The 20,142-nt window shown below is 42.8% G+C and overlaps 1 protein-coding gene across 2 annotated transcripts in view; it reads left to right on the top strand.

Annotated features, from left to right (window-relative positions):
- The first annotated feature begins 674 nt into the window (after nucleotides 1-674).
- Nucleotides 675-20,142, top strand: part of UNC5B (unc-5 netrin receptor B) — a 206,366-nt gene continuing 186,898 nt past the window's right edge. For both annotated transcript variants that reach the window (XM_042459922.1, XM_042459921.1), the window contains exon 1: nucleotides 675-1,017. In XM_042459922.1, coding sequence (XP_042315856.1) covers nucleotides 945-1,017 — 73 coding nt within the window. In that variant the 5' untranslated portion in view covers nucleotides 675-944. The remainder of the gene's footprint in view (nucleotides 1,018-20,142) is intronic.

The following is a 20,142-nucleotide window of genomic DNA, read 5'->3' as shown; positions in this document are numbered from 1 at the left end:
TAACTAACAATAATGATGATAATGGTTATGATAAGTAATAATAAATGTAATAATAATTTAACATATATAATAAATGTGTTAATATATAGAATAACTGTAATAATAATAATGATGACAATAATGATAAGTAATAATAAATGTAATAATAATAACATACATAATAAATGTAATAATGTACAGAATAATTGTAGTAACCATAACTGTAATAATGATGATGATAAGTAATAATAAATGTAATAATAATAATAATGAGAACAGTGAGAATAGGAATATAATAAAACATATAATAATAAACATTATTATTATTATTATTATTATTATTATTATTATTACATTAATTAATAATTAATTTGGAATGACCAAAATACATTGTCAAAATATGAATATTAAATGATTAAAACAATTAATAACGTGTTGCTGCTGCTGCTGCTGCTGCCCTTCTCCTCCTGGCAGAGGGCGAGAGAGAGGGCCAACCCTAGGGACTCTCCCTCCCTCCTGTCGTCTCTCCGTCCCCCCCTCAGTTCCCCCCATCGCCTTGGCTGCGTCGGGGGTCGAGTCCCTCCCTTTCGGGGCCCTCCTGCTCCGTCCATCCCTCTCTCTCTCTCTGTGTCTCAGTCCGTGGCGCGCGGGACAACCTTGGCATTCTTGCCAAAGCGGCAGCAGCAGAGGCAGAGGAGGAGTGCTGCTGTTGCTGCTGCGATGAAGGCGCCTCCGGAGCAAGAGCAGGAGCAGGAGCCCCTTTGACTGGAGTGCTGCTGCTGCTGCTGCTGCGGGAGTCCCACTTCTTCCAGAGCCCTGGGCCGAGGAGGCACCAGAGGAGCCCCGCTGCAGAGTTTCGGGGAGCCCCCTTTCCCAAAGCGGAGGACGGCCAAGAGGAAGAGGAGGAAGAGGAGGAGGAGGAGGAGGAAGAAGAAGAAGAGGAAGGAGAGGGACCAAGGCCAGCCATGGCCCCAGGGCTGCGGGGGCTGCTTCTGGGGGGCTGCATCCTGGCCCACCTCAGCCTCCTCTGCCGGGCAGGTAAGCACGAGGGAGGGAGGGAGGGAGACCCAAGTCCTGGCGCGATCGACCCGGATTACTTCTCCAGTGTGGCTGCTGCAACCAACTTCCTTCCTTAGGGCTTCAAAGGCTTGGGACAGGGAAGGAAGGGTCAGGGTCTTCCAGAGGGAAAAGTTGCTTCCCTCCCTCCCCCCTTGAACTGGAAAGAAAGCCTTCCCCGTCTGGAGCGGGTTTTCTGTATAGCAGGCTGTCCGGGGGGTGCTTTGGTGGGGAGTTCCTGCATGGCCCTGAGGGGGGGGGACTGGAGGGCCCTCGAGGGTCTCTCTTCCGACTCTAACCTTCCATAGGATTTGTTCCCGACGTCGCCTGAGGACAAGGAGGGCTTAGGAAATGGCGAGGAGTCCAGCCCTCCGTGTTTTAGGAGGACCTGATCCTTAGGACATGGAAGGCATGATCCTGAGGTCATGGAGGACATGATCCTGAGGACATGGAGGACTTAGGATATGGAGGGCATGATCCTGAGAACATGAAGGACATGATCCTGAGGACATGAAGGATTTAGGACATGGAGGATGTGTCCTTAGGACATGGAGTCCCCACAGGGAGGGTGGGTGGGTGGGGGCTTTTCTTCTGTCCCGCTCCTGGCCACTTTTCCTTGGACTGAGTCTCAAGCCCTCTGGTTCCAGGGCTCCTACTTTCCAGGTTGGCATCCTTACTCTTACATTCCCTGGGAGGGCATTTGCCAGGATTGCAGTGCCACCTCCAGAGGTTTGTGGCATTAATCTCAAGGCGTGTTTGCCAGGAGTGTAAACTCCACTCGGATTGACTTCAGAATGAACGTCCATCAGATCATCAGAATGTTGTCATATATATGTATATGTATATGTATATACACACACACACACGTGTGCACAGAGAGATTATATGTGTAATATATACAGTACACACACACACACACACACATATATATATACACACCAAGAGAGTATATATGCTATGCTTATGTATATATACACACATACACGCACACACAAATATGAACACACAGAGAGAGTATGTGTGTTTGTTTGTATAGTAATAATAATATGTGTATGTGTGTATGTATATGTGCATGTGTGTGTGTATACACACACACACATGTATGCAGAGAGACAGTATATGTGTGTGTGTGTGTGTGTGTGTGAGACACAGACCGAGAGAGTATATGTGTGTGTAATGTATACAGTATATACACACACAAACATATACAGAGAGAGAGAGAGAGAGTATATATGTTGTGTATACATACACACACATATGTACACAGAGAGAGAGTGTGTGTATATTATAATATGTGTGTATATATATCACACACATACATATAGAGAGTACATATGTTGTGTGTGTGTGTAGGTACACAGAGAGTGTGTGTGTATGTGTGTGTGTGTGTATATATATATATATAGAGAGAGAGAGAGTGTGTAATATATGTATATATAGAGCTAGGATTCTTCTGACACCAACCTTCCTGTTGGATCCAGTGATTTGTGAACTGACTTGTTTGCTTTTACAAGTAGCAGAAGGCAAGGTGTGCGTCTGGAGGACTCCTAGTAGGGAAGAAAGGGGTGTGACGTCCCTCCTAATTCAAGCACGCTACTCGTTTTCATCCTGGGATGCCTGTTGCTGAAACCTGCTGACATTTTTGCAACCGTGAAAGGCTGGGCCGATTCTTTACTGAATGACTCCAGTGTATTAGCTGTCCAAGTCAAGACATTGGTTGGGTTTTTTTTAAGGGTGAGGATGGGAACAGAGGTTCTTTCCTAAGCAAGCTCAGATCTGTGAGTGGCTTCATCCTTTGAGTAGCTGGCCTTTGTTAGAGTAAATGCTTTCCTCCTGACCCGGCTGATATCATATAGATCAGGCTGCTATAGGACCCCTATATGAATTTTCCACTGTGTTGCTGTCCACTGTGGTTCTGATGCACCCAACCACCCCTTTACAAGAAAGAAAGATAGGGCTGGAATCTGGGACCGGGATGTAGAAATCTCATACTTACTTAACTGACAGTAATTCCTGTTGACCTCAGGTTTAGCATCTCAGTAGGCATGCAGAAGATTGCTGCCTTAGGGAAATGTGTACTTTTCCAGGCAAGGGATGCATCTACACTGCAAACTTAATGCAGCTCGACACTGATTTAACTGCCCTGGCTCAGTGCTGTGGAGTTCTGGGATTTGTAGTTTTGTGAGATATTTCGCCACCTCTGTCAGAGAGGTCAAGGTGCCACAGCAAACTACGAATCCAGGGATTCCATAGGATGGAGCCATGGCAATTAAAAATGGTACGAAACTGCGCTAATTCTGCAGTGTGGCAGAGACCAAGGCCTGCTGGTTATAGTGGAGTCTCCCTGACATATACTTGGCACTGAGCTGATGCCATAGTTCATCACAGCAAAGTGGAGAATGGAGGCCATCCGCCTAAGCAACCTATTTTTGAAATAAAATACATTCCATTGAGCTTCGTGGGCATACTTTTTGTGACACGTTTAAGAAAAAAACTCTCTCTTGCTATGTTACAGAAGCAACAAACTGAATTTGCAGTAAATATTGGGTTACTCTCCCTTTGCCAATGCACACTTTAGAGTGGAACATGGAACCAATGAAATATCTTTCTGATTGTCAAAATTGGCTCTCAGAATTTAAGAGAAGGGAAGAGGGAGTCCTGAAGAACTTTTGAAACATCTGAACTGATTTACTTCTATGTTCTCCATCCTTCTTTGGTATCCTTTTCCTTCAGCAGTTGATAAGAGATCTCTGCCAGAAGGAAAGATTTAAAGGGCTTTGCTTCCTGAACCCCCCTCCTTCCAACTCTTTTAATCTCTGATCATTGGCATTCAAGTAACCAGAGCTTACTTTGCTTAGCTTCCAAGAAGGGAACTATTGTAGTGCCTTTTGAATATTTAGGCCAGGGGTAGGCAACCTGCGGCCCGCGGGCCTGATGTGGCCCTGCGAGGCCTTGGGACCGGCCCCAGCCCGGTCCTGCCGCCGATTGCCACCGGGGCCTTTGGGGGGCAATTGTCTATAGAAGCCTTGGAAACATGCATTTATATTAACATTTTTTTAAAAAATCAGCAAATTTTTTTGCGTGTCCTCCATTTTTTTTAAAAAAAGTGTCTTCCATTTGAAAATTTTGTCCTACATTTGTCCTGGTTTATTGATATATTTATTTATTTTTAATTTTTTAATTATTTATTTTTTGGCTTCGGCCCCCCAGTTGTCTGAGGGACAGCAACCCGGCCCCCGGCTCAAAAAGATTGCCTACCCCTGATTTAGGCCATGACTGTATAATAGGGAAGCTAAAACTCTTTAAACTTAGGTATTGTTTTGATGTAACCTGCTCTTTGCTCCATCATGGCCTTTCCTAATCTAGAGCTCTCCATGTGGAATGTGAAAAAATTCCAAACTCCCACAATCCCAAGTGGGAGATTCTAGGAGTTATCAACCAAAAGCAGTTTTCCCAGGCTTTGTTTCCATGAGCTTCGACAGACTGGCCATAAAGGCTGGCATCGGGGTAGAGTGCAGGCGTGGCATCAGCACGATACGTGCCCTGACTCTGCCCCATGCTGGCATGACACTGTGTGCCCCATTACATGGCAGGCAAGGCAGTGTTATAGTGCTCCTCTGGCATTGCATCCAGATGACACAGCACCAAAGGAGCACTGAAAAGCTGTGGCACCATTGGCTATGGCAATGGCTTTTTGCAGCTCCATTTTGCACCATGCAAAGGCCAGATTGGGGCTGCAGCATGTTGTTGCCGCAGCCTTGATCTGGCGATAAAAGGGGCAGCTGCAGAGCGCCCCTTAGGGGCAGTCTATTCAGCCCCCATATCTCTTAAACTGCTGCTTCCATTATCCTCAACCAGTAGGGCCATGGCTACTGGTTGTGGGAGTGGTAGACCAACATATGTGGAAGGCGTCAGCTTCTGAAGGATACTCTCTATCAAATAACAACTAACAAACACACGCAGCACTTATTAAGAAGCTTACTATTGTTGTGAAATAAAGATTTCAGCAGAGTTTGGTTTCAGAAACTAATTCTAGAGCTGGGCCCCAGAACTTTAACAGTGCCTCTAAGCATAAGCAGAGCGCCTTTTCTTTGGTGCTGCCTAGGCAGACCTGTGAGAACCTCATTCTTTCTCACACTGATTTCCCTCTGGGCAGTTTTCCACTGGTTAAGAATACTATGTTGAGTATTCAGCGTAACTCTCCAGCAAGAGAGACATGACATGCCAGTGGTGTGATGTTTTTTCCTTTTAAGCTGAGATATAAAAAGATGTCCAGAGCTGTGAATCTTAGAAATCAGGAAGCCATAAAGTTTGATGGCTGCAGAGTTTGGGAAAGAACATCACTATAAATGTTAGGGGCTTGGAGTGCCCTGACAGGCAGAGCTTGGGCTAGGCAGCTTGTAAGCTCTCCTGTAAAAACACTTTGAAGCCTCTTTAACTTAACTGGTCATTTTCTTCCCACCTTGTAAAGCCAGAGGGAGCCTGCATAATGTGGGGGTGCAGAGATGTGTCACCAGACATGTCTGTGTCAGTTTGTTTGATCATGGGCAGAAGTCTCCTGTGACCAACATTTCTTGAGAGAACATTGAAGGGAAGCATTTGAATTTACAGTGCAATTAAAGAAGAGAAGAGTTTATAGGAAATGCCTTCATCAGCAGTGTCCCACACTCCTCACCCCCAAATTCGCATTAAGTAGTATTCACACTAGTGTGTACCCTTTTAGCAGGGCAAATGTACAAGTGTGAAATCTTCTCTTCCTGTGCTAACTTTCACACAAAACAGTTTCCTTCTGTTCTGGCTGCAGTCCTGGTGTCAAAGGGAATAGAAAAGGAAGAGATTAGAAAAGAAAACTTTCCCCACAGGCCATGCAGGCTAACAAATTCTGGCAGTTGCAGCCCCCAAAAGGAATTCTTCTAAGCTCTGTCTAAAACAGGTTATAATATGGACCTCCAGATTTAGTTGCACTGCAACTCCCATCTTTCCTTACCATTGGCAGTGCAGGTTAGGACTTCAGTAAATTACAGTCCAACAGCATCTAGAGGGTCATGTGTTTCCTCCATTACATACTCACTCATTTGGTAGTTGGCATCCTTGCTGATGTTGATAGCCTTCATGTTTGCAGGATGTACCTTTGGGCATTAAAACAAATTGAGATCTTGTCACAAAGGGGATGAATATGATCAGCCTGATTATTAGGCACAGTTAGGTAGTCACCTCAGAGAGCAGTAGTCACCTCAGAGATAGTGAGGGCAACCTCTCAGCTATTCCCCCTGAATTTCCCACTCAGAGGTGTGAATGCCACACATATTTCTTGGGCCCCCTAAACTAGTCTGCTGTCTAGGAGGTGGACATTATCCTATTGAAAGCACTTAAGAAAACTTAAAGTACCAGTCTGTTAGCTGCTATATGTTGGATAGGGAAAGGGCCTTACCCCTCCTTTGCTGCAGGTAGCAAAACCTCTAGAGCCAGTCCTGAAACCTCCAAGGTCTGACTGAATAAGTCAAAAACACATATACAGGAAATCATGAATAGATGCTATGTTTAACAGAGATTCAGACATTCCCCCATACAAGTGTTCTATATCTTTAATTACCTATCTTGTACTTTGCCAGTCCAGCCAGTCAACTCCCTTTCCAATCCACATCCTAATTGCAACCTCTCCTTGCTCCTAAATCTAGACCCTTGGCAGCCTCCTTAGACTGCTTCTCCATGCCTAACTTCATCTCCTCTGATGTACAGAAGTCCTGTTCCATAGCAAAGATGTATGCACACTTGATACATTTCAGCTGTATGAATCTTCCTGGACCGTATAAAACCTTGTATGTAAAGGGATCTTGTATCACCTTTGAGATTAACTGTGTGAAAGAAGTTGTAGCATAAACTGTTTTATACTTGAGCAGCTTCCTGAGATGCAAGAAGTCTACAGCTGCATCTGCACTGCAGAAATAATCTAGTCTGACACCACTTTAACTGCCATGGCTCAGTGCTATGGAATTCTGGAAATTGTAGGTTGTTCTGACTCTCTGACAGAGAAGGCTGAATGTGTCACAAAACTGTAATTGCCAGAATTGTATTGCATTGAGCCACGACAGTTAAAAAAGTGTCAAACTGGATTATTTCTGCAGTGTGGATGCAGCCTATGAGTGTGCACAGCTAGTCTCAAAGGTGTTCCAAGATCTTTTTGCATATTGATGTTCCATACATAACATGGCTCTATCTCAGAATAGAAAACTCTGAGTATTAAGCTATGCACAAAGTTTTATTTAATCCACAGAAGAAAATGTCCTGTCATGGGCTCATCGTGAAAGAAAACCTCCTCCCAAGGTTAAAAATTGTTTTCCTGCCTCTAGTATCAGTAAGTAAGCTTAGTATCACTAAGCTGGCCCATGGATATTCTCCATATGGCCTTCTAAGGTCTTGTTGAAAACACACCCCTGGTGCCAGAAGGTTCTCCCATGCATCACTGACCTTTTGAAGAGATGCACAGCAAAATTTGCACACATACTGTGTCATTCTCTGAGCTCCTTCAATTGCCATTTACAGTAGTGTTGAATATGAGTTGAGCTACACCTCCAAATGATCTTGTGGCATGTAGGACTGCAGAACCTTAAAATGCAATGCAAGTGAAACAAATAGAATAGTTGCAGGAGAGAGAGAAATAGAAGCAAAACAATCAAGAGTCAGTTTTCTGCACTTGGGGAATTCTCCAAGTCTCCAGACATGATCCCTGTCATATATTAGAGATATTTGGAGTGGCATGATGTCTCTCTCTCTCCCTCCCATTTCCAGTTGAAAGGGTTCTCTAAACACCATTCTAAACACTCTTTTGGTGACACTGTCCAGATTATGTCACATATAAACAGTTGTGTCCAGAATCTTCTATAAAGATGGTGCCTATCTACTCCCCCAACTCTTCCATGCTTCTCACTGCCCAGCTCTTGGAGGCATCAAATATGGCTCTGAGCCAGTTGCTGTCCACTCTGAATGCACTCATAGCTTTTCTGACATACAGAGTGCTCAAGCATTCAATGTGCTCCAGTCCTATTGATTTAATTAAGATTTAAGTGCTTAACTCTATTTCTCTGGATTGCTTCCTTTATTGTGTTTCATTTTTTTCAACAACTTGTGAGCGTGGCTATTGTTAATTCTTATTTTACGGCCTGGCCAATAGGAAAGAGTGACTCTTCCTGAGAATAATTCAAGTCTCCTAGGTGTTTAGGCTTTTAGGAAGTGTTTTGGAGTGCTTGCAGAACTTAGGGTTTGGGAGCAAAAAGTTCACATTTTGTGGTGAGTTGGGGGCAAATTTTGGATTTTTTAAAATGGAGGGGCATGGCTTAGGGGGCTTCAGGCACCACAGAAAAAGGCAGTGGAGCCACAAGTCCTAATTTAATGGGTCTACTCTTGGTTGGACTAACAATTGGATTTACAGTATCATCATTTAATTATGACATTTCTGTGCCCCACAGTAACTAAACATGTGCTTTCAGACTACAGTGGCCATGCTGACTAGAGTATTCTGGGTGTACCTTTATTGCAATTTTCTGCCTTTTAGAAGCCAGCTTGAACCCCACTCTGGAAAAAGAAAAGCTTTAAAGAAAGTGGTGGATGAATGCAGGTCAAAAAGATAGTGTGAGCATGAACTTTGGACTTCAGTCAACATGGCTTTCAAATGCTTTGAGCACCACCTTTCCAATAGCCATTGTATGGTTTCTGTTTGGCTCCACAGTTGTTTTTCATCTTTCTGTTTTTAAATGTATCCGTTTCTGAATTAGTATTTTAGGGATGACCTGTTATGGTCATATGGAAGGAACAGAAGCTCTAAAATTTGGGGGGGGGGGGGGTTGCTGGACAGTGAGACCAATTTTCATCCTTGGCAAAGGTTTTTTTTTTTTTTTTTTTGGACTACAGATCACAGAATCCCCCAGCTAGCCTTGCAATCAAATCAGTGCAAATTGTAAACTGCTTCTCCTGTGCTGCCTGTCAAGTAGCATTCCCCCACACCTTTCTTTCACATTGGTTTGGGGAAAGAAGCCCCAGTTCTGCTTGACCTCCACCCTCACAGAGGAAAAAGCTGGGTATTGCCACCCACTGAGGAATACACTTATATTCCCTGCCCCTTTCTTGGAACTTAAGAAAATACAGGCACCAAAGCAGGATCTGGTAACCCATGTTTTAATCCTGATTTTGGCAAGAGGGCCACTTAATATTTTGAAAAAAATTCTCACACAACATGCAAGAAGAGAAACTCATTCCTAAAGGCAAAGTAGACAGAATAGGAATGTATTAACATAAAATCTCATAGGACAGGTAAGCTCTGATTAATATATCATTAATAAAATGGGTCCTAACTCGGGTCCAAAACACACTGCAGAAATAATCCAGTATGACATCACTTTAACTGCCCTGGTTCAATGCTAGGGAATTCTGGGAACTGTAGTTTTGTGAGACATTTAGCCTTCTTTGTCAGAGAGCTCTGCTGTTACAATAAACTACAGTTGACTACAGTTGTCAGGATGCCCTAGCACTGAGCCAGGGTAGTTAAAGTGGTCTCAAACTGGATTATTTCTGCAGTCTGTTTTGGACCTCAGTCAACAAACAACTGTGATCCTGTGTAGTGAAGACATACATCCTTTCTATAGAATTGAGGCCAACAAACTCTTCAATTTTAGTCACTTAACCTAATCCCTTGGCTGTTTTGTCTCAATGCAATGAGTAGTCTTTATATTTCTAAGTAAACACTGAGCCTTTAACTTCAAATTGCTAAGTGTAGTGGTTCCTTGGCTTTACTTTGCTTGTGCAGTGGCAGAGGGGATGCTGTTTGTTACTTGGGGCAAGTACAGAGATATAAACCAAGGGGCCCTTCTGGGTTTTTTTCAGGAAGTAGGCCAAGTCCCTGGCTATTCTGCCATGCTGCCGATTGGATTACATGTTTGTTTCGAAATATAGGAGTGGCATGTGAAGTAGAAGGACTGCAGCCTCCCTTGGGTCCACTTGCCTTCCCTTCTCCTCCTCTCCCCACCATGGCAACATCATACAGTTTGCCTAAGCAGCTGTGAAAATCTGGGCTAGGATGCTGTGAACGAAGCTCTCACATGCTTGTCAGCAGGAGTGTGAACCTGTGATTGTTGACAGCGAGGTGGTGCACTAGTTTCTGTTTGATGAACATATGGGGCTGCCTGGAATGTGTGTTTTAAAAAGAGAGAGAAGGGAAAGCATACCTATGTTTCACTTGCCTGACAAAGGAGGATGATTCTGGTAGGGGATTGCTTGATATGATTTGGTTTTGTGCCTCACTTCAACATTGGGAGAAGAGGCAGAATGCTCTGCCTTCTTCTTTCTCTTTTAGACACCTATGGTTTTCCAAGCCTACATTTCCAGTCATTTGCTTTCAGTCTTGAGCAGCACACTGGAAAACAGGGCAAAGAGTGGCCTGTGGAGAAGGAAAACTTCATGTGACAGTGAACTGCAGAACTTGGAAAGTTCCTTAAAAGGGGAATGACTCAAATGGCCTATGAAACCATTCATCACTTGGGAGGAGTAGGATGGTGCTCTGAACGTTGGGGTTATGGACAGTTCACTTATGGATGGCTGTAAACTTGTCAGATTTGAGCATGTTAATCCCAGAGGAAGAGGGAGAGCACCAACTTGGTGTAGTGGTTTGGGAGTTGGACTATGACTCTGGAGACCAGAGGTCAGATCCCAGCTCAGCCATGGAAACCCACTGGGTGACCTGGGGACAGTCACATTCTCTCAGCCTCAGTGGAAGGCAAGGAAAATTCCCTCTGAACAAATCCTGCCAAGAAGACCCTATTATCATTTTGCCTTAGGGTTTCCAGAAGTTAGAATGACTTGAAGGCACACAACAACAACAAATCCCAGAGGGATGCCTCTCTCTGTCATGTTGCTCTACTGTACTGCAGGCACAGAAACCAGATCAGCGTGTTTATCCATTTGGTCTGAAACTGTCCAAGAGGGGAACTGCCAGAGCATTCAAAAAGTATTCCTTGAGCACTGGTTTTTCTTGCTTCTGGGAGTGCTCTTTCCCTTTCATTCTTAAAATAATGATTAAAACTGAACAGGTTCTTCTTGTCCTTGTACACTACTGGCTGTAGGATTTTTGAAGAGTGAAACCAGTTGGCAGCTGGTAGCTTCCATGTTGTGAATCACTCTGAATTTTATTTTGAATTTAAAGCTGCAATCCAGGGTTCTAAATCTTCTCCCCGAGTAGCTTGAAAACGTTGGGGAGTTTATTTCAAGTTACAGCTACAGCCTGAAATGGAATCTTTGCCCCATTGGCATGGAGGCCACTGATTCCCCACCATGTGATACCTGTTTCTGCATACAGAAACCCAAGTGGTTGGTTAGGGATTGGGGCAGAGCACTGTTTGGAATGCACATCAAACAGTAGGGCACGATGGGCAATTGTGGCTCTTCAGATGATTTTGGGCTACTTCTCCCATCAGCCCCAGTCAGTGTAATGAATATTGAGGCATCATGGGAGTATTTGTTTCCCACTCCTGCCCAACTCTTTGATTCATCCCCCAAAGAGTGCTCTGTCCCACTCCCCAAGCAACCACTCAGATCTCTATAGGCAAATTGGTTATATATTTTATAAAGGTCGTTCAAAAATTTTAATGCCAAATAAAGTTTGTTGGTCTTTAAAATGCCACCAAATTTATTGTATTTTATTTTTTGCACGTGGGCCTTGATAATGTTGTTCCAAAGACCTCTTGTTGACATCTCATGGGAGGGGAGGAGTTGTGCCCTGTAGAGTCCTGATTTGGATAGTTCAATATCTGACATGCCAAAATGCTTTCTAAAAAACCTTTTTTAATCCTTAAAAACAATTAAGATTTCCATGACTTCTGAAGATTCTTTCATTAATGGCCATGTTTGGTATTCATGATCGTACATACAGTTCACCTGATGATGTTTAGTTTACAAACTTTGGGGTATGTATGTGTTTTCCCAACACTGCATTGTTCCCATTTAAAAGCTAGAAACTGAAGAGGACTGTAGGTGCCTTGCAGACATAGAATGGAAATAGGGCTAGGTCCAGTCTAGACACCAATCTCTTGTGGACATAATAAAGCCCTTCAATCTTCATTAATATGCATGGAAAGAGTAGAGGAAATCCACTTTCAATAAGCCTTTTAAGGTAAATTTTGATATAACTTTGCCTTGCCCAGCCATGCTGGTTAGAGATGTATGGGTTTGTAGCTGCCCACACCTGGAGGGCACCAGGTTTCAGCACCATGGATAAATTAAGTACAGTAGAAGTCCACCTATATATTGTGAGACTTTGTGTAGAATGATGTTGCATTTGCTATGGGAACTGTTTGCTTCAGAGGAGGTTTGTCATTGCTTTCTCCTGATGCTGAGATCGTGTGCCTTGTCCTTGTCCAGAGGGTTTCATAGCAAAACCAGAAATCGAATCCTAGTCTCCAGAGTTGCAGTCCAGCACTCAAACCACTATGCCATACTGGCTGCATCTCCCAAAATCATGTGGATTCTGGGAGCTGCATTCCTCAAAGCAATTGTTTCAGTCTTTGGGTCAAAATTCTGGTTTAGGTCTGTGTGTGCTGAAAGTGATTTTTTTAAAATAGAAAGAAAACAAAAACCCAGGTGCCTTGCCTGTAGCCTTTAGAAGCATTATGGCAAGGAGCACTTCTCTGTCTTAAGCTCTCTGGGTGGGCTGATGCCTTTAGCTAGAGTGAAGGGCTGCTTGGCTAATCTGTGGGTTCTGTGATTGGCTAGAAGTATGTCTAGGGATCTGGCAGGAAGAGGGGATCTTTCAGGCACTGATGAAGAGGGCTCTATGCAGCCTAGGAGGAGTGCATTACAGCAGATGTTAGTGCCATAAAGCCACAGGTTCCTGCTGTTTCTTATTCACTTATATCCTTTAGGCCTTTAGCAGTGCTAATGTTAGTGAAAACATTTGCTGAAGTGGAGACATAAATCACAGTCTTCCCCCCTCCCCATCTACCCGCATGCCTTGTCTGTCTTCTCTTATCTGCCTTTCGCTCTTGTTTGCTTGTTTTCTTTCCTCCTCCAAAACAGCATTTGTGTGTCATTGACAACTCAGCAAATCTTTTTCTTTTTCTTTTTCTCTTCCTTTTTGTAACAAAAGAAGCCTCATTAGCATCTTTCTAGTACTGTGGATATAATTTCGGAGACGATCAGCAAAAGCTGGTTTGTTATACTTTGCCACGCTTCTCTGCTTCTCTTTTGTTTGTGTCTTACTGACCTGTCTTCCCAAAGAGACTTGCTGGACTCACACAAAACTTCCCCTTTGCTTCTTTTCTTTTCTTAGATCTAGTGATACAACCTGGGGGTTTCAAAATGGGGGGAATAACAATGGTGCACTTTCTTCATGACTTTCCTCATGGACATGCTGTGCATTGTTGAGTGTTTTATCCAATGGGTATTGCTTTAGCACATTTTATTTGGAATATCCTTGTGACAACTCAAGAGTTACTTTTGGAGAAATATTAGTTTTAGTTCTAATCTAAGGCATCAAAGGGTAGACAGTTACTATTATAATTTCACCGTAAAATAACTTTCCTGTTTCTCTTTACTTTTTAATTTCTCAAAACCAAAGTTACTTTCAGCTACAGTATTTTAAAAAAATGTGAATAGTATAAACTACTGGCCTATGATACAAAACATACTCTCTTCCCATTCATCTTGTTGTTACTGTTAGAGAAAAAAGATCTTTGGGATGGGTGATGTCTCGTTCTGCCAGTGGTTCTGAACTGGTACCAACTGGAACAGATGCAGTCTTCTCAGCTACTCAGGATCAAAGTAACTTCCACACAGATTTTCACTCAAATGAGGGTTTATTAACTTTGTTGCTATTTACACAGTCCGCAGGCTACTATAATCTTATACGTCTTTCAGAGTCCATGCTAGAAGCTTGAATGTGACATCAGTCTTTTTTCTCTCACAAGATCAACATTCCCACCAAGTGGACACACCTCTTTCCCATGAAGTCACCATGCTACACAGGAGCATAACAATAATACATTTGTTGATATTATGTCTCAGCACATGTCCTTGAAGACTTGCTCTTCCAGGCCTAGACTTTCTGGCCTGCAACAGGAACCATTTTAAACCTTAGTTAACCATTGACACATCTGAACATTTTCAATACAATTTAGAAATATATTTTAACAGTTACTTTAGTAATCACATTCGTCATGTTATATTTGTAAAGAATAAAATAATTTAATTTTTAAAACAACAAATGAGAACACAGGGTAGAAGCATGAGCCAACCCTTGAACTTGGTGCAATTCTTTCTCCTCCATTTAATGAGGCCATATTCCCTTAGATGTAAAAATGTCTAAAAACATACCCTGCAAAAGCAATACTGTTATACGGTAGTTAAATCTCTGTTACTAGAAAAAATAATTACTACAAGTAACGGATTATTATTGTGTGTCGTGTACCTTGAAGTAATATCCTACTTACAGTGACTCTAAGGCAAGCCTATCATTAAGTTTTCTTGGCAAGATTGATTCAGAGGAGGTTTGTTATTGTCATCCCCTGAGGCTGAGAGAGTATGACTTTCCCAAAGTCACCCAGAATATCCTTGGCTGAATGATGATTTGAACCCTGGTTCCCCAGAATCCTAGTCCCAATGCTCAAACCAGTACATCACACTGGCTTTTGAGTAACTAATTATTTGTAACTTAATTATTTCTAAGTTCTGGAAAGCCATAGAGGTTTCCTTGAAATTTTTAGAAGATGGAAAACAGGATTTGCTCAACTAGCTAGGGGAGTTGTCCAGTGGGTTATGTCTACAGCTTCAGTCTCTAGTATCGACCAAAATTCCCATTTGACTTTGAAAGCATGGGGATTTTGTACTATCTCCACCAGTATTACAAGAGTGGAGCTGAAGGATGATATGAGGAAGTCTATCACGTCTATCAAGTGATCTTGAAAATGAAACCCTAATAAATGCAAACTCATCTAGTTTCCATGAAGATTATGCTGTTTAATATTGAAATCACAAAAACTGCATGAATGTAAAGCCAAAGTATGTTTACATTACACTTAAATTGTTTGTGCATAAATGCACACATTTTTACAAAGGAAAGGATGTGAGAGTGTACAAGGTCCACTGGGCAATGTACCCAGGGACCCAGCAATCCTAGCAGATATTAGAAAATTGCTTCTGCAGTTTTTCTCACAAGTGCTTTATGCACATTTATAGTGGAATGGAAAGTAGTGTACTGGACAGTTATCCAAACTTAATAAATGTGGTGCAGTCTCTCCTTCCAGCGGGGCTCCTGGAAAACCCTTTTTCAAAGGAGGTCCCCAGATGCAGTGGGTCTTCTTTAAAACAACATGCCCTGTGCCTTACTTTGCTCCCCCTACTGGAGTTTTCAGAATGGAAAAGAGATTTCCAACCACGTCTGGCTTCAATTTTTGGGAGAGAGTGGCTTATGGTGTGGCCCACAAGAGGCTCTGGTAGTTCAAGGGGCACTGTTCCCTAAAGGTCACCCAGCCCTGTATTAAGTAACAATGGCCAAAAAAACATTAGAAGAGAAGTCATGCAGCTCCACAAAAGCAGAATCAAGATACAACAGTAGATCCTGTGTTCATGATTCTTTCAGACAGAAGTAGAGTATCTTTGCTGTTGCTGCTATTATTTGGCCTGTATTCACCACCCCCTCCCCCCCAGACATACCTTCTCTTCCCCAAAACTGAAGCAATTTCCACAGGAACCATTTCTCTTATGTTGGTTTTTGTGGTATGCAGAGAACCACCAGTGTGTCTTTCAGCAGTAACTACACTGGATTTTAACATCAAGCCCATGTTCCTTTGGAGAGATGTGAACCCAACAGTGGTAGGACACTTATGAGCAGCAACTTACAAAATGTTGGTGTGAAAACACTTCCCTGTATAACCCCTCCTTTTGGTACTCTGCTACTCCTAATTATTTAGTGTCAACAGTGTGTTAAGCTCTGATATTTAATTATAATGTTGCCTTGTATCACTCTTTGCTGCATAATCTTTAGATGTAACCCATGTGACAGAGCAGGAAAAAAACTGTAGAGGCAATGTGTTTGTGTGTGTAGTATGCAAGTATTCAAGTGGCAGGGTGTTTCCTGGTGTAAAAAGGCAGAAATAATGGCACCTGTTGAATTCCTGCCTGTCCTGTTTCCAGTGTGGCAACCCAAGCTTCAGTCTGCATAACTATATATATAATTCTTCATTAAGAATTCAGAGACATCGCTGTATTAGTCTGGAATAATCAGTATGCAAAGGGATCTTGTAGCACCTTTGAGACTTAAGTGTGTGAAAGAAGTTGTAGCATAAGCCTTCATAGCCTGGGTCTACTTTCTAATTTCATCCCATGCATTTGAGGAAGTAGCCCAAGTCTACAAAAGCTTATGCTACAATTTCTTTTGCACCGTTAGTCTCAAAGGTGCTACAAAATCCCTCTTCATTAAGAATTCTGCGTAACCCAACAGCACGGATGCTACCAGCCCAACAGAAATTAGCCCATTAAAAGATTCCACCTTATCTTACTCTCACATATCTTGTTCACTGGAACCATCATGGGAGTGACTGTATTATTGCACACAACTAACAGAAACAAAAATTAATGAACTCCTCTCACTCCTGGGGTTGGTGGGTTCCTTTTTAGGTTGAGTCACGCTCTGAAGCCTGCCTTCTTCAGAAAATGAGATATTGATATTGAGGGAGCTGGAGAGCAACTCTTCCCTTGGCCTCATTGCTCGACCTTGATTTCAGTTCATTTTGCCAGTTCTAGGCCGACCTATTGCATTGATTTGATTGTTAATGAAAACCTGCGTTTTGTGTCCCCAAAAAAGGTTGCGTTTGCCTCCAGGCGTTTCTAGGTTCCATTCTGATTAAAGTGACTCTCCTCTGCTGGCAGCCTAGAAAGGGAGACCACACACACACACCCTTCAGTTTTTGCCAAAGGTAAAATCAAAAATGTAAAATTTTCTCCTCCTACTTTCCCCTCACTTTAAAATGTAAAAAGAAGGCAGGCTAAAGTAGGTATGGGTGGATGGAACGGAACAAATGACTTTCCTTTGCGTTATTTGTCTTTCAGGTTAAATGCTGTTAGGAAGGTTTTTCAGCAGTTTCATTCTTTGTAGTGCTTATTGGTTATAGTAAATTATCTTATCTGAAGTTTATTGTAGGATGCCTTCTTGTGTTTTAATTAGATGTGGATAAATTTTGTTTCGGTTATACAGTACAGGGATCTGTAGTCTTTCATATGAAAAGATGCACATTTTAAGCTCAGAACTTGTTTATGCTGTTCTCTGTATTTGTCTGTCCCAGTGGACTTCTTGTGCTTAGGAACAGCAGAAATTCAACTGGTATGACTTTTCCTGATATAAAGAGTCAGAAGTAGTGACACCCATTGAATTCCTGCCTATCATTTTACCAGAGTGGCAACATGATCTGTCATGTGCATGACTGTTTATGTGAAATTTGAATACCGTGGTTATTAAGAAGAGCAATACCTTTATTGGCCAACAAAAATGCACAGAATACATGATGTAACCTTTTGAAGCTCTACTGGCATTAGGCAAAGATGATAATGAGTTACATAGAATTGCGAGGGGAAAGGTAGATTAAGACAAATAACAGTTGTATGTTTAAAGACGCACTTTTTTGAGCAGAGCTGAGGAGAGGAGTAGTTTGGTATGAGAAAAAACCCTTCTGTGGCCCATGTCTCCCCATTCTACACCCCACCCTACCCCCATCCCCACCCATGCTCTTGTCGAGAGAGGTCTTTGCGGTTTTGGGTGGGAAGAAGAGAGGAGGTTAACTTCTCCCGCTTCTCAAATCAGGTATCTATTTTATATAGTATACAGCAGGGCTGGACCCACTTGCTCCTGAGTGACACTGTGTTGACAGAGGCTATATCTTTTCTTGTTGTTGCCAGAGCTTGGAAGAGAGCCACTAGGCATCCTGGTTGGGGAATTCTGGGAGCCGTAGTCCAAAAAGTGGTGTTTCTAAACTGACTGACTATGACGTCGCCACTAGTATTGTCATGTTGGGTAGCCCAGTGCTAACAGAGAAGCCTTGTTGTCCATGACAGCCTATGTGTCTCATGTCTCCTCCCTGCAGGACATATGCTGAGCCCCTTGTCCTCCATCAGTGGACATGGGATATGGGATGGGCACAAGCCTGCAGCTAAAGAGGACTAGCGTGAGCAGTGCTTCATGTTGCAGTCAAAAGATTCTGTATGTGAGGCATAGAAGATTAAACAGGGACAGTGAGTGGGTGGGATAAAAGTAAGTGGGGGAGGAATAAGACTAAGCTTTTAATTCCAGGTTTGTTGGAGGGTATCCCACATCACCCTGTTTTACTTGGTCACTTTAATCCTTCATGCTGTCCTCCCCACCGAACTCAACCCTTTACTTGTAGCCTGCTGTGAGCCAGTCTTTTAGAATCCCATCCCACTTCTGTCCCGGCTTCCTTTCTCACCTCCGCAGCCTGCACCCCTTGCTGTGTAAGAATCTGGTGAGCTTTCTGCCTGACAGATTGGCTTCCTGCCTCGACAGGTGTTTCAGGATGCACAGCCCTACCATTAGGTCACTTGAGCTCCCTATTATTAGTAGCATTAATTACAAATGTGCCAATAGACACTTTTATTACATATTCCTCCCTCTCCCCTCGCCCGACATTTCACCAAGAGCTTAGGGCAAAAATGCATATTAGAAGGATAATATATAGAGTGAAACTCTTCAGGGGGAAGTTGGGAAAGGTGAATCCAGTTAGGCAGGGAAACTGGGCGGTGTGAAATCTCAGGATTGTACCAAGGAATTTATTTGACTTTTCAGGGTTCAGACTCCTTAAAGAAACAGAAGCAAAGGTAATTGGTGGGATGTTCAGAGAAGGAAAGCAACAGATTGAAAGTTTGGACAAGTCTTTTTAGAAAGCAGTAGAAAACAAGGGTGTAGGGTCCCCCCCCCCCGGGTTTGAAATGTGGTTTCCTAACTTTCCCTGCGCGATCTCTGCCCTATTCAGTCCTTCCTATACACATTTTCCCTCAGCCCTCAGAAATCCACACCCTCTCATTAAGTGTGACAAATGTCCATTGAGCTCAGTATTATAGTCTGGGAACCCAGCATCCTCCTATTGGGTCACTCAATTTCCTCGGTGTTTTGCCTTGAGGCCAATCGTCTGCCAAATTATGCCCTGATAGGGCAGCAGTGATGTGTTAAACCCAAGGAAGATAGTTAATATAAACAGTAAATGTCTCTTTTTTAACTTTCTTGAATATTGCTGGAGTACAGAGGTGAGTTACAAGAAAAGACAAGACAAAAGAGAAGCACTATCATTTCCTAGAGAGTACCCACAGTCAGTCTATGAACTATACAAACTTCTGTTTCTCTATAGATTGAGGTGTTCAACTTTTGGAGGACCATGATATTTTGGCATGCCACAAGTGACACTTTTTCATTTGTAACCATCATTTTGTTCAGAGTTTTTTTGTGTGTACCATTTTTTTTGTTTTGGAGTGGATTCAGAGTGCATGGTTTGGGGTGAAGAACCTACCAAAAATCAGTTGGATATTTTTTTTAAATAATTTCAGCGGGAGAGCTTTCAGGACTGTTAAAGTGTTAAATATTGGAAGGGGGTGTGGATATAGGATATATCAACTGTTCCTTTGGAGAAAAGACTATGCAACAATTTTTTTCCTACTGACTAGGGAAAGGGATTAAAAGATGGTGATCCATGAACTTTATGAATGGCTGGCAAGTGTAGAAATAGGATGCAAAAGAGGATATCGAGGATCCCTTTCACAATTGGTAGCTCATGGCTCAGTCCCATACAACTGAATAGTTTGATTGTTTAAACATCTTGCCAGAAAGGAGACAGGTTGACAGTGGTGTGAGCCCCAGTAGGTGCCCAGCACTTCCTATCCCTGGCACCTTGCCCAGACTAGCCAGCCTTTTCATGGCACCACAGCCTTTAAACCAGTGGAGGGCCAGACCAGTTTTGACGGGAAGAACTTGTTATCAGAACAATTTGGCCAGATGCACAGTGAGAAGCAGAACAAATAGACTTTTTGGAGGTCAAGAGACCTGCAAATATGAAGACAGAATGTGGT

This window comes from Sceloporus undulatus, chromosome 3 (genome assembly GCF_019175285.1).
Source record: "Sceloporus undulatus isolate JIND9_A2432 ecotype Alabama chromosome 3, SceUnd_v1.1, whole genome shotgun sequence".
Classification (NCBI taxonomy): domain Eukaryota; kingdom Metazoa; phylum Chordata; class Lepidosauria; order Squamata; family Phrynosomatidae; genus Sceloporus; species Sceloporus undulatus.
The sequence above is the reverse complement of the archived record's forward strand: the minus strand, read 5'-3'. Positions and strand labels throughout refer to the sequence as shown.